This window comes from Prenolepis imparis, unplaced genomic scaffold, assembly GCF_030444845.1.
Source record: "Prenolepis imparis isolate NDT839.2.m4 unplaced genomic scaffold, iyPreImpa1.0 SCAF_5, whole genome shotgun sequence".
NCBI classification, from domain to species: Eukaryota; Metazoa; Arthropoda; class Insecta; order Hymenoptera; family Formicidae; genus Prenolepis; species Prenolepis imparis.
Window position 1 is genome coordinate 6,570,567 of NW_028141163.1, and position 14,524 is coordinate 6,585,090.

At 33.4% G+C, this 14,524-nt stretch overlaps 1 protein-coding gene and 1 long non-coding RNA gene across 2 annotated transcripts in view; one reads left to right on the plus strand and one right to left on the minus strand.

The window, feature by feature from the left end:
• LOC145936728 (uncharacterized) overlaps positions 1–5,959 on the plus strand; it is a 55,688-nt gene extending 49,729 nt beyond the window's left edge. The window contains exon 3 of the long non-coding RNA XR_014425431.1: positions 5,559–5,959. This is a non-coding gene — a long non-coding RNA (uncharacterized LOC145936728). The remainder of the gene's footprint in view (positions 1–5,558) is intronic.
• The window catches only part of Mesr6 (misexpression suppressor of ras 6), a 660,805-nt gene that overhangs the window by 211,313 nt on the left and 434,968 nt on the right, over positions 1–14,524 (minus strand). Inside the window, exon 3 of the mRNA XM_083039192.1 lies at positions 12,419–12,613. Within this exon, the coding sequence (XP_082895318.1) occupies positions 12,419–12,613 (195 nt within the window). The remainder of the gene's footprint in view (positions 1–12,418; positions 12,614–14,524) is intronic.

Consider the following 14,524-nt stretch of genomic DNA (forward strand, 5'->3'; position numbering starts at 1 on the left):
AATATGTGTGAGCCGTCGTTTATAAAAACACTGACGATAAAGAAATTATTGTGACATGAAATCTGTATAAATAAAACATCAACGATATGCGCGTTCTTTTTCAAAGTGAGTGACTGCGTATTTATCGAGATATTGACATATCGGCATTTTCTTTTGATATTTATAATAATGCTCAATAGTTGATCTTGTACATGTATTATCGATTATTTATACGATCTGTTCATTTCTAAAATAATTAACAAACGTTTAAATAATATCGATTAGTCGTTCGCTACGTATCTTAAGCCGTGATATCAATCATCTATATAAGATAATATCTGCTATTCTTTTTATAATTATCAATATAAATATTGACAATCATAAATACATAAATAAATAGTGGCAAGTCTCGTGATAAAACTACGCAAACATAAAAACATTCGATTTCGATGTTAAATGAGATTATTTGAAAAAATATAATAAAAATTGAAAGTTCATATAAATATCATATGTTATATATAAATGATATATTTTGAATATCTTAAATATAAAATTTATCTTGAATTTTTTATTTAATAAGATAAAAATAGAACATGAAATAGAGAGATAATTATATTTGATACATAATAAATGTTTCTCTAATATATTTAAATATTTTCTAATTATTACGATAATGCGCTTTATTAACCGAATAAAAATAATATATTCATATATAGATGTATAAGATAATAAAATAAAACGAGATATGCATCTGCAAGCTAATCTATAGTACTTTGAACTGCCTTTAATCCTCATTGTTAGCTCAACGACCTCGTAAAACGTATTTTTCTCTCTTCGAAACCATGCGGTTCAAAAAGTAACGAATAAAACCTTAACCACGAAAAAAAAAATTCGGCAAAACTTCACATTTCCGTCCATAAAAGGTCATTGACTACCATTGTCACGAACAATACAGTACGCATGGCGTTTTCGTTGCAACGGCGGCGGGTTCATTGCGCTCTTGCATTCTATGTTGCATACCACCTGTAGGGAAGTCATGCGCTTATGCATCGAGCATATCGCGGAACCATGTGCTCTGAAAATTGACGGTGTTTTCGCGGGAGCATCAATTACGCGACTATACCGGGACTAGACCGGGGGCTGAGTGAGAGAGAACGGAAAATGTGTAACCATGTACGACGTGTTTGTATGACCGCGTGCGTGTGTCTGCATATGCGTGTACCCGGTGATCGAAATCAACCGTGCTCGAAGCTTACGACATACGGTCCCTCGGAGTCATTGACACCGAGAATCGCTATGGAGTTCAATTGGATGCCCCTGTGATTTTAGACTCGCCGCTGATTTACGGATTGCGCCGAGAGAAAGGCGATTCGCGTCGCATTCGGATTCGCAACGGAAGATGCGAACTGCAATGTCTGCGTCTTCGAGATTATTCGAGATGTATTCAAACGTGCCTCAGGCGTTCTATGATAATGTTAATTCAATTTTTCAACTATTAAAATTACGAAAAAAAAGTTTAATTGTTCGAATAAAATTCTTCATGTAACATAAGATTTCAGATATGTTGAATCGATAAATAATTTGATTTTGATACTATATGTTCAAATTTCGATGTAATTAAGAATTATATACTAATCCCACTGCTGCTACTTATAGATAGTATCAAAATAAGTGCTTGCGCGCGAAAAAAACAATATTTTGATGTAATCATTACAACTTTTTAAGTATCTAAAATTTAATAGAATAAAACATTTCAATTTTTTCGATCTTGCAAGTGCAATCTAGCAAAACTATCAAAATATGCAATTTTTAAAGAACACTATGCTTTTAATAGTAAGTCAAATTAAAAATCAAGAAAAATTTATTAAAAAATAATTTTATCATAACAAAAATTTTGAGAAAAAAAATATTCCACAATAATTTTTTTATAATTTACCTTCTATATTAAAATATTAAATAAAAAAGCGGAATAAAGCATACATAACTTAAATCGAGAGTTCTTAAAATAGCTTTTATGCTTTTTGGATTTGCTTATTAAGATCATTCCTTCTTAGTCAATAACTCAATATTACGTACAATCCGTAATGCACGTAATCACTGATTACATAAAATGATTGCACTTACACGATAATCTCATTCATCGCAGAACCACTCTTTCGTGCAACATCTGCTATCGATAATGGGTTGACTGTTAAACACAACTATCCGCAATCAATAAGGAATTCGCATTACGCATTGCGGCAACCAAGATCCCCGACGATTTGTGCCGCAATCAAGACTCTTTTCATAGATACTCGTCAGTCTTTGAACCGACAAACAGAACGATCTTCTCTATTCCTATCTATGACCGTCGCTCAACGTCATTAGTGATCATTTAACGAAAGTTTAAGTATTTGTTTTCTTCGCTTATTTTTTAATCAATTTAAGTCCTCAAACCGCAGTTGAAATTGTTTATATATGAATCGTCTTTAAAGATATGAAAATTTTATTTTTAAAAGAACGTTCAATTATAGAATAACTTGTGATAAAATGATTATATATAAAATGTAAAAAAAGTGTTACAACATACACAAGCATACACTATAAATTACTAAAATTAATATAAATTACACGTTTAAATTTGTGTCGACGAAACCTAATGTTGGACTGCATCTATCATATAATCGCGAGAATAAACAACACACAGTTTACGATATATACATTTACATCTAAAATATCGAACAATACATCACTCTCTTTTGATTTCAACCATCATAGATTCTCGAGAGAGAGATTCGTTACTTTGTTAGAATTTTGGCAAGTGTCTCGCTATCGTAAATAATCACTGTCGTTAAAATGTCACTCGATGTCACGACATATCGCTCTAACTCTAGATCGCTCTAGAACGACAAGATCGATAACACACAGGTCTATATACATACATTTTCATCGTGCCTAAGCTTCCGATGTGCGCCACAAGTGACTTATTTATAGATAAATGTATAGGCATGTCACATACACAATTATCATGGGAAATGCAATGTGCAGCTGTGATGTTACTTTTTGTTTCTTGAAACCAAGACGTTGTAAGTTTAATCAACGAGTCACGGAAAAATCGCGCCACCGTGCACGCAAACGCTGCATGGCGATGTTTCCAGAGACACAACATCTCATACGAGAAATAGAGAAATTTGATAACGTGCGAAAAAAAAGAGACAACGCACTATTATATGTGCTCTGAATTCACATTACGTAACAGTCATTCCTTTAAATAACGCGAACAAGTTCCAGTTAAAGTTTATTAGAATAAAAAATGAATCACAATATATTCTATTATTTTTATCTTGTACTGAAAAAGTGTCATATTAATCTTTAAAAATACTTATTTAATTAATTTTTGCTAGTAATTATTTCCTAGTAATTTTTTTCTATAAACTTTATAAAGTTAATTATTATATATAAAGCGCAGATCATTTTTTATTAAGTTTTCAATAATAATATTAAAGTAAAATATATTGGATGATTATTATTTTAGATGATTGTAATATTTTAGATAATTGTGTGGATAATAAACTAAGTCGTGCTGTCAGCACGAATATAGCAGATCGTTGTTCTGTTTTGCTGACGACTAGTTGACATCCACGTGCGCATTTTTACGCATCGCCGCGTAAAAATGCGACGGACTTTCGAAGTATCATATGGTTGAATGCGTGACGCGTCAATACATATCGTTATCTAACATGTGCACGACACTATTGCACTCGCTTAATACCGAAATACGCGTGCGCATGTATGTATGTATGTATGTACGTGCCGGTAAGAAACGGATACGGCGCTTCCACGTGGAGGGCAATGAGCTTTATGCTGAAAAGTGCAAACACGCCACGACCGCATGCGTCCATTGCGCGCTTTTTACGCCTTTTTAAAGTAATGACTACTGTCATTTTAGCAATTGTTCGACGAAAGGCCAATAACCTTTGTCATGTTTATAAGGGATACTAAATATTGGCCGTTGACGTCTTGAGGAATTTCTCGGTGCCACATCCATTGTAGTTTATTGACCGCATATCATTTTAATATTTGAAATAATCGATTAAATAAAACATGTGTTTATTGTCTGTAAGAATTTTATTTCAAAAGAAGAAAAGGGAAGTATATGCTAGTATATTTACTAGTAGTGTTATGTAATAATTGAAATTATAATTAAATTATAATTGAAATATAATGGAAATTACTATGTTAGCGATTTTAACTTTTTTTTTTTTTTAGAAAAAACAATACATTTTAGAAGTATAAGATATTTAGTTAAAATTGTTCATAGAATGCAATTTCTTTAAAGTGTAATCAATATATACTATATGTTAGGTATATAACTTTTTCATCGCGAGCAAATATGACTTATTATATCAGCAACACAAAGAAATATCCATGTGTGATGACAACTATCTAAATTCTTATATGTACATTACTTATAAACAATAAGTTTTTACTAAAATTTGATAAGGAAGAAAAATATTATATTCTCTCTCAATAGTAATAAACGAAGTCAACAAACTACAATTTAATTGTGACACTTTGCGCACGTTAGACGTCTAATGTAGAGTGAAACGATCTGATAAGTTAGCTGTGACGATCTGAGATCGTAACTACTCTTCGACCCTATTAAGAAGCAAGACACCCCCCAAACCAACCCTCTTTATCCCACTATCCCCCGAGGAGTTTGCGCGTGACCGTTTAACGATCCACGGCCATCTTGGACGCATGGCGTCGGCGTCGGCGTCGGCGTCGACGTCGACGTCGCTCGTCACGTCATCCAACGGGATTGCGGCCTTTCCGGAAACTGCAAAGGAAAGCCTTCGTTCTTATCACCTACGATAGATGGCGATGTTGGTTCTTATCCGGTTTTCTAGATGTGCGCCAAATGTAAAATAAACCTTCTCAACCCTCCCAAACACTCTAACATTTATAGAATTCTAACTATATCTTACAGTCAGATAAGCGGTGATCAGTCTCCTTTAGAGAGAGAAAGAGAGAAAGAGAGATAATGTTTTATATATTTTTTATTTATTGATATTTGCAAAAAATTACTGCAATTATGTATTGTGTTTGTGTTCATTCTTATTTTCTCAAAATTTCAAATTGATATCTCTTTAAATAAACTTATCGTCTTTAATAAATTTTTCAAGCACATGACAGCGCAACAAAAGTATTCAAGACATATAATTTATAAGCCGCAAATTTATAATCCGTTTTAATTTATAAGTCATAAAGCTAAAAAGTCTATATTAATTTTTTATTCCTATACAAAACCGTTTAATAAATTTTTATTTTGTTTCTATTTAAATCATGATATACCTAATGCACAAATAAAATTTTGAGTCTTTATTTAGAAGTTGTAATATATATCGCATATTGAACAACTATTGATTCTTTTATAGAAAGCATTTTGTATATTTTTTTAGGGTATATTGCACATACAGCCGAATTATAAAGCTGTAATAAACGGGGTATTTTGGTTAATCAAAGATTACACGTGGTACGGAGGTATAACATTATTAAAGAGATCTCGGGCCGATCTTAACGGCATACTGTAATTTCAGCGATTCATTATCGTCCGTTGGATGCGAATGAAAGAGAGAGGGCGAAAGAAAGGAAAAGAGATTCACGGCTGTTATACGGTGCGCATAAACGGCCCGGCACGAGAAACATAAAGGGCGCCTTCTTGCGTTTATCGATCTAATTGTCGGAGAACTTAATTGCGGGGGATGAGAAACGACCTTGAGGAGGGTCGTCGCCGCTAGCACCACCTCCGCCGCCTCCGCCGCCGCAGAGACCGAAGTTCAAGCATCCTGGGACTTCCGTGAGAGAAGGTAATTACGAAAGTGACCTGCCCCAACGAAATTTGCCTCCTTCCACCAAAGACCGAGCGACTTGTTAATGAAGAAACCTTGCACGTGTTTCGGTCCACGTGGAACGAAAATCGACATTCTTGTACATCAATAATCATGCAGAAATTAATAAGTTTTATAATATAATATATTTAATTTGTGAATTATAATATATAATATATTTTAATAAATGTATATAAAATTATAAAAAAAGAATATTGATCAAAATTGATAATTTTGGGACAAACACATTTTCTGTTGTTTATTCATTTTGAGTACTTTATAGTAACGAAAAATTGAATATTGGAGAAAGCACGAAAAAAATCAATTTAAAAATCATATATAATTTAGTTAAATGCAACAGTCATTTAATTATGTTGAACTAATTAAATATCAACTAATGTGACTTCATACATCAAATTAAATGGAGAAAACTATGTGTTTTAATGCAACATACTTATATTATAATAAACTTAATAATATATACTTGTGAATTTAATTTTAATTACACTGAATTAAAGATGTAGATATACATATCATTTAACAATATAAAATATTTTTGTTGTATTCCTTTTTTGTTAAAATATGTATACGTCTAGTATTGAACTACTAATGTCTTTATTAATTTAATATTATAAGATAAACGTAGAAATTATTGGATTGTTTCTTAATTTTTTTATGTTGCATATATTACTCATCGATATACCTTCTTTTCTACATTCAAATAGTTAATAAAAATTAACAGGATTATTGTGAAAAAATTATAATATATTAGCGTCTCAATGTTAAATTAATTAAAAAATATTGTAACATATAAATATATTCAATAGTAATGTTCAGGATATTAATACGAAATATCGACGTAACTGAGATATATATTATGGCGACAGAAAGTACCGAGGTTAGTAAGAACGAATAAGAAATAAGGACGGTTTCGATTCAAAAAGTCAGAGCAACTGCAGACGCGTCGAGAAAGAGAAATCTCTCAGCTCGTAACCGGTATGTCTCCTTTGATGGGAAATCCGTGAAAAGTCGAGATTGAATTATCCTACCGTCGTCGCAGGACTAGAGACGGAGAGAGAAGGGGCGAAAGAGAGAAAAGAGCAAAATGAAAGAAAAAAAGACTACAGACGGATACGGAAAGGGATGACGCGAGAGTGGGCGGAGAAGAAAAAGCGAGAAAGAGCGAACGACTCGCACACGAGAGAGGGAGGGAAAATGGGAGAAAATAAAATATACCCCGGCCATTGGCGCGACTTCGTTTCGTACATTTTATTTGAGCCAATTGGATTTATTTATGCGGGTGGTCTAGGGGGTTGGCGGCCGTGCGAGAGGTGTACGAGACGGAAAGCACGAGGCTGGTAAAGGAGTTTCCCTCTTTTCCCACCTCGCCCCCTTTTCCCCACCACGCCCTTTCGCTGTCCGGGACTCCACACTTTATTGTATATTTAATTCCTCGTTGTTTATCTCCGTCCTGTTCTCGTATCTCGTGCAGGTTTAAACAGATATTTCAGCGGCAGAAAATTGTTGTGAAAGTAAAAGAGATGGTGGGAAAGCGTGCAAAAAAAAAAAAAAAAAAGGAAAGATGAGAGAATAAGAAAAAAAGGATCATAAAATCTTGCCAAAAATGATATTATTGCTCTTTGAATTCCGCTTCTGAACACTTCTGCCAGAATTTGTATTCTCAGCATATTGCAAAATTTGCACTATTAAATGCTGAACAAGATCGATTGATCGATATTTAAAATATTGATTATTTAATAATAAAATGTGTTTCAAAATTTAGAAATATATTCTGAACTATTGCTATCTATAATAATAGATGGATAGCAAAAATAGTATTGTATTTATAACTCTATGCTAGCAATGTGTAAATTCTTTAGAAATGCAATAGATATGCTATAAAAATGTATAGGATGTAAAAAATATTTATAAAAAAAATCAAATCTATATCTCTTAAAGTTATATATGTATCAATCAACATTTTAATAACATTGCTTCTATACCTGTTGGTTATACGTTAACACAGGCATATATGTATATATTGGTAAACCATGTATTATTCTATCAGAGTATTCTGTGGTTACTCTACTCAAACAACAAGATCAATCCAATAAATTCTGTTGAAATTGGTAGAACCATTTGGATACAAATGCTGGCAGAATAGCTCGCTTCCGCTTTTGAAACCACGAATGCCAATTTAGCTCGAATCAACCTCACGCGTTGTTAAACAATATACATTTTTACTTGATTATGTCTATAACTTGTAATACAAATTGCATGTTGTAGCAATTTACAGTCGAAAAATTTGACATAAAAAAGCTGTAAAAGTCAAAGTATCTTGAATAATTTCATATAGAACCGAAGCTTTTTGAAAGTATTATTAACCTTGACATATACTGACAATGAGTCTCATCCAATCCAGCTATACAGTTTGAATAATATCGTATTCACGAGTTGTATGTATTTATCTGCAATTTTCAATAATACTTGGACTTGTGCGTCTTCAGTATTTCGTCCTCGTTCGCAAAACGCGTCGACGATAGTGCAGTTTCTGAGAAAGAAACAAATGCGCCGTAAAGGCGACCAGAAGTTACCGGAATAGTAGGGGAACTGGCTTACTTCCGGTTCGCCTATTCGCGCCACCATCCGGCACGAGCTGCATTCTCACGCTCATCTACATACTCGGTCGTACATCAATATTCGGAACGGCCGGGAAACGAGCTCCGCTTTGCATACTGGACCCCCCGCTCGTGTCATTTCATCTTTCGTAGGGATCCCAGTGGGACATCGCGTGGCAGATCCTGAGAAAGGAGTCGCGCACAAAATACACCCCACGGACTGCCGCCCAAGTCTTCGTACGTGCCGATGAATTCACGAAGAAAACGAATCCGGCATCAGCGCTCTCAAGAATCGTAACGCGAATTAATTTCGTGAAACTATAAAATATTAAATATGACACGAGCAAATTTGTCAAATTTTTATGTTATATTTGCATCTGAAAATGATTCGTATATAACAATTTATATTCTCCCTCCCCATTATATTTTGTTTTTTTATTTTTTAATTTGATTGTATTTATTTTAATTAAACGATTTATTTTAAAAATTCTATATTTAAAAAAAAATAATTCTCTAGAAGAACAAAATATCTGTCATTATTATTAAATATCCCTATGCTCATGTGTTATTGTCTTTTACAGACTAAATCGATATCGATCATCAGATTAAAATATGCATTTTAATAGATGCAATCGTAGACACAACATGCGGTTGCTTTCTCGCAAGGGACCCGACTCTGCCATTCTTCCTCGTAATTATTATGCTTTACAAAGGATCGCGGACGGTGGCGCGAGCGGTGAATGTGTACGAGCCTGGAAGATGGAATGTGGGTTGCGTAATTTAAATAATTCAGGAATGACCCTGACCCCGGATAAGCTACAGGGTGACCTGCAGCCGGCGATTACAATCACAATGCATCGCCGAGTTCTCAGGGTAAGACAGGTAGCGCCGTCTGACCCGCATATATTAAATCAAAATTATTGGCTCTCTGCGTCTAATATATACATTGTATATATGTATACCCGTATATGTATATAAATGTATGTGTATATATATATATATATATATATATATATAAAATTTCATAATACACGTTTAGCAGACTTATTAATTTTTTGGATGCTTTTAAAAATTACTACAATTACTCAAATCTTCTTTTCAACTTTATGTACGAGAAGACAGAAAGGTAAAAAAATAAGAAAAAAAATAAGAAAAAATTAAGTGAACATCTAAATTCTCCAAAATTAAATTCGAGACGACAATGGTTGCACGACCAGTTGCATCGTTCTCTTGCATCGCATTATCATCGTACTGAAAGCAGACTGGACTTATCCGCCATAGTACATATAGATTGAGAAGCATCGAATATTTAACCGGCACGCATTTAAATGGCCCGATTCGCAACATTAACATAACGGTAGGTAATTCCAGATGTCAAAGCTTGACTGCGTTCTACGTTCAAGGGTACGCATCTCGCCGAGATCCCACGGTAAGAAGTTAGACTGTTCGGTCTTGAAATCAGTGATTTCGAATATAGGATAGCCGATGCTTTTTAAATGATATGCAGGATGCACGGCGCACGAAACTCCGTGAGAAATTGCGGATAATCTGTTCGCCGGATCAAAGCCTTTTCGACAATTGGAGATATGCAAAATAGGATTCATTCAATATAAGCAGAAGTCGTTTTATTGTTGCATAGATCAATTGTAAGTTGCATTTCGAAAGACGCAATGCAAAACGTTATGCAAATAATATAAAAAAGCATAAACTTGTGTGAAAGACTGTCGGTAAACTCAATTCATCTCAGTAAGCCTTGTTCCTTTAATAAAATAATTGTTATGAATTTTTTTTTTTATGTGAATCCCCGATTACATATATTATTAAAACAAAATATAAGATTTAAAGAAAAAACGTTTGCGACAAAATAAAAGAAATTTTTTGTCAAATCATTGTTAAAATATTTTTTTAGTAAACTTCTCGCGACAATAATTTTTAAATTAGTCACTTTTATTATCAATAAGAATTTCCTATAAGACATACTATATATAATAACATACTATATATAACACATATTTAGCATTTTATGTAGCACATATTTAGTACATTTATAGTACGTAAATATGTATATCTTGTAATCAAACTTGCTTGTAATTTATTTATAGATTCAAATGGCATACTGTTGCACTCAAAATAGTGATGCAATTAACATTTCCATTTCACCGAGAGAAATTGTTATACATTCAACACATGATGTTAGTTATCATAATCTATGGTAATTAAGTAAATATAGATGAATCTGTGATATTAGTTATTCCTAAAATTTAGCTGATCTAACAATTACAATATATCGCGGCAAATAGTAATTTGTTTATAGAAATTTTCGTTAATGTATAATCTTGCAGAAAATAATTAACATATTTTTTGTAACTTTCGAGAAAGACCGTAGGAGAAAGAGAAACAGAAGTTTATATATTATTCAACTAGTAAAACGCGATGTAATAGTATGAGTGAATCGATGTGAATTCCTATACTGCATTTAAATCAGGAATATTCTAAGACTATTTGCTCTATGAGTTTGATAATAATAATAGACAAATTTTCGCGCATCCTGCAATGTGTGTTAATGTCAAATATAAATCTATATTTATTTTCTATCAACGTCAGTATCGCGCACAGCATTTACGAGCAATCTAAGACTGTAAAATAAGATGAACTAGATATTTTTAATCAATAATTCATGTCTGTTCATAAACAGCGTTGTTAAAAATGATCAATGGCAATCATTTTTTAATAATATATATCTAATAAAAATTTTTTCGATATGAAAATTAAAAACGATTTTTTTTAATGATAGACAATAGATCGCAAGTTGCGACATATAATGCATGAAAATTAATTGAAAGCATATCGCCATGTCAATTAGTCCAGAGACATCATCTTGTCAAATGACGCAACGCATAGTACAATAACAACACGCGATCGAGATTTATTGACGAATAACGTGGTCGGGGCAAAATTAGCGTTTTCGATGCGCGGGACTAAACGGCCGAAGGGTTGTAAGCTAGTATGCAGATGAGCCGACATGGTCGACCCCGGAGGCGGATGTTGGCAGTCTGCAGTTACGTAGACAATAGGCCAGTACCATTATGTCCATCGAATCCTAAAACCCTATAGAGTCGTTCTTCTCTGTCTATTATCCCGCTAGTGGCAGGCCACATTGTGTAACCGGCCTACCACGGGACCTCGGGCATTGTCGGTCCACCTAATTATTCGCAAATCTTCCGCTCATTGCCGGTAACTCTCGCCCCTCCCTCCCACCCCCTAATTCGCGAAATTCCATCGCTTCTCTAAAGCTCCTGCATTCGGTCGCGTGATTTACGCGATCTCTCGCTCGCCATCCTTTTCCTTTCCCCTCATTATCCCGTCTCGCTCAGATTTTCGATATCGAATATTTAATGATTGATATAATATTCTCAATCTGCTTAATCTTATCGCGTGTTTAATAATATAGAACTGTTCCTACAGAATATAGCACGGAATCTGCATATAAGAATCGGTTTTAGAATCCGCATATTAGCGTGTATAATAAGACGTGACATTTAGTCAGAATTAATTCAATCGTGAATGCGTTAATCGCTTTCCTCAAATTAGCCTTCGAGATAGAAATTGTATTTTTCTACAATTTTCTTAATTGCCCTAATTTTGCAAATTATTTAATTCCCTGACTATATTAAAACAAATAAGATAATTAAATTATTAGATTTTGCATATTGTCGGAAAGGACAATGGGATTTTGGCGATATTATTACTTGTGGATAAATTGCAAGTTTATCGTTGACAAGTATAATAAATAGAGAAATTTCACAATTGTATGTATGTGTTAAAGTCCTATAATTTAGTAGTTTTATACTTTCGTTCGCACGGATTTTTAATTACGCTTATTGTTAGATACGTTTGGTTCTTTTAATTGCGATCATATCATCTTTGTATATGTTTAAAACAAAGACTCACCTCAGGATCACTTGATTCTGCTCTCTTGTATGTAAACAATGGAGCCAACTTGTCGTAGAGGTTTACGCGTTCATGAAGATCTTTGAAGGGATTTTTGGTACTGAAGAAGTCGAGATCAATGTCCAAGATATATGGAGTATCCTTTTCGGGTAGATGTTGACGTAATATCGAGCTGACGGCTGTAAAGTCATCTTTCTGCAACATAAATATCAGACAAATCATATTATAATACATATTAATTTTTTATGCGCTTTTAAATAAACAAAAAATATTTCAATGTTAAAAATATCTTCTTAATATTATAATTCTTATATTATTAAACCTCTTTTATAATTCTTAATATTATAAAAAGGATTTCCCGGAATAAAATTTTCGTAAATTAATTTTTCTATTTATATAATTAAATGTGTGTTCGCATCATTTTTCCTTGAATCTACAAAAACATTTATTGTATATTAAACGCTTTATATAACTAACAGTCGCGTGGGAGGAAGGAACGAAAGAGAGAAAGGGATATGCAGTTTTAGAATTTGACATTAAAAAAATTTTTTTTTTGTTTGATGACTGAAAGGTTATTCACTGGAAGATATCGCGTGATGAAACATGAGCATTCAGATCTGCGAATTAGCGACGCTATATTACTCAATCCTTTTTTTGACGCTGCGCGCTGACATCGCTGGCGAAACGTTGACGATAATTACCAATAAAATGATCGATTGCCGAACGTTATATCGAACTCACGGCCTGTTCGGTCCAATTTCCAAACAGGATTTCACCAACCATACGAATATACGAGACGCTCGACGACGTGCGCAACCGTTCGTATGAACCGGATATTGTTCATAGCGGGGCAAAACGTGATGCTGCCCGCGTATAGAGGGTTTTTTGTGACGCACAAAAAACAATGACTGCACTCGAATTAATTCTGTTAGAATTGATACTCGGCCCCGGTACTGGGATCGCAATTTGCATGCGTTCACAACAATGAAATACAACGGCGCGCGCGGGGTGAGCTGTAATACTATCGCGAGGAAGAGGTGGGGAAAAAAAAGGGGAGAGAAACGGTAGGAGGAGAAAAGCAAACCCAACAATCACCCTGAGCAGTGATTCTCAAAGCTTTTAACGGTTTCGATGCAACTTTTGGGAAGAATGTTTTTCGATCGAATTGAGTAAACGCAAAAAGTATCAATTTTTTTGAAGCGGGGTAAAAAGACAGTGTGATTCTATAAAAAGATATTTTAACAAAAAAATTTAATAGAATAATTACATCTTATAATGATATCTAACATTTTCAGCGTACAGAATCCTAAGTTTATCTACAAATAAAAATAAGATGTCAAAGAATTTTTAATACTTTAGATTTTATTCTTTAGAAAATTAAGAAATTATTTGAGAGAAAATCCTGCAAAATTCATATGCTATATAATCTAATAATAAATTTCAATAAAAAAAGAAAATAGAAATATTCTATCATAAAACATGTCTCTAATTCTGAGAAGAATCTATCTTACAATTAGACTATCGAAGTTTTGACTGAATATACAGATAAGAGTATTTTTTTTAACTAAATATTATAAGTATGAGTCGCTCGAATCACGAATAATTATGTAGCTCCAATGCAGCTGCGGAATTTTCTGAAGCGAAGCGATTAATTTTTTATGCTCTCAATCTGCCACGTCGGTTGATAAGAGAGCGTGCGTTTTGCGCAACCTTCGCATCACGCTCTGCAGATGTTCGGTCTTGGGTCTGATTTAATACGATCTCTGAACCAGATTGCTGCGGATCTACAATCCAGTAGACGATGATGTCAACGAAAACAAAAGTTAATACGTTCTTGATTAGAATCTTCTGCGAAGAAATATTTTTTCTTGCCTTTTTGTCTCATCTGAACAGACTTACGGAGAATGTGTATTTATTTATTAAATATTACGTCAATATTTTTAAGGGAAATTATTTTGCATGATTTATATAGATTTTAACAATATAATTTCGCATTTAAACTCTATTATATAATACGTATATATGCTAACATAACTATTAATAAGTTTACAACTTCAAATACACGCAAGTTTAGCACATATTTATAAATAACACTTTATGCAAAAC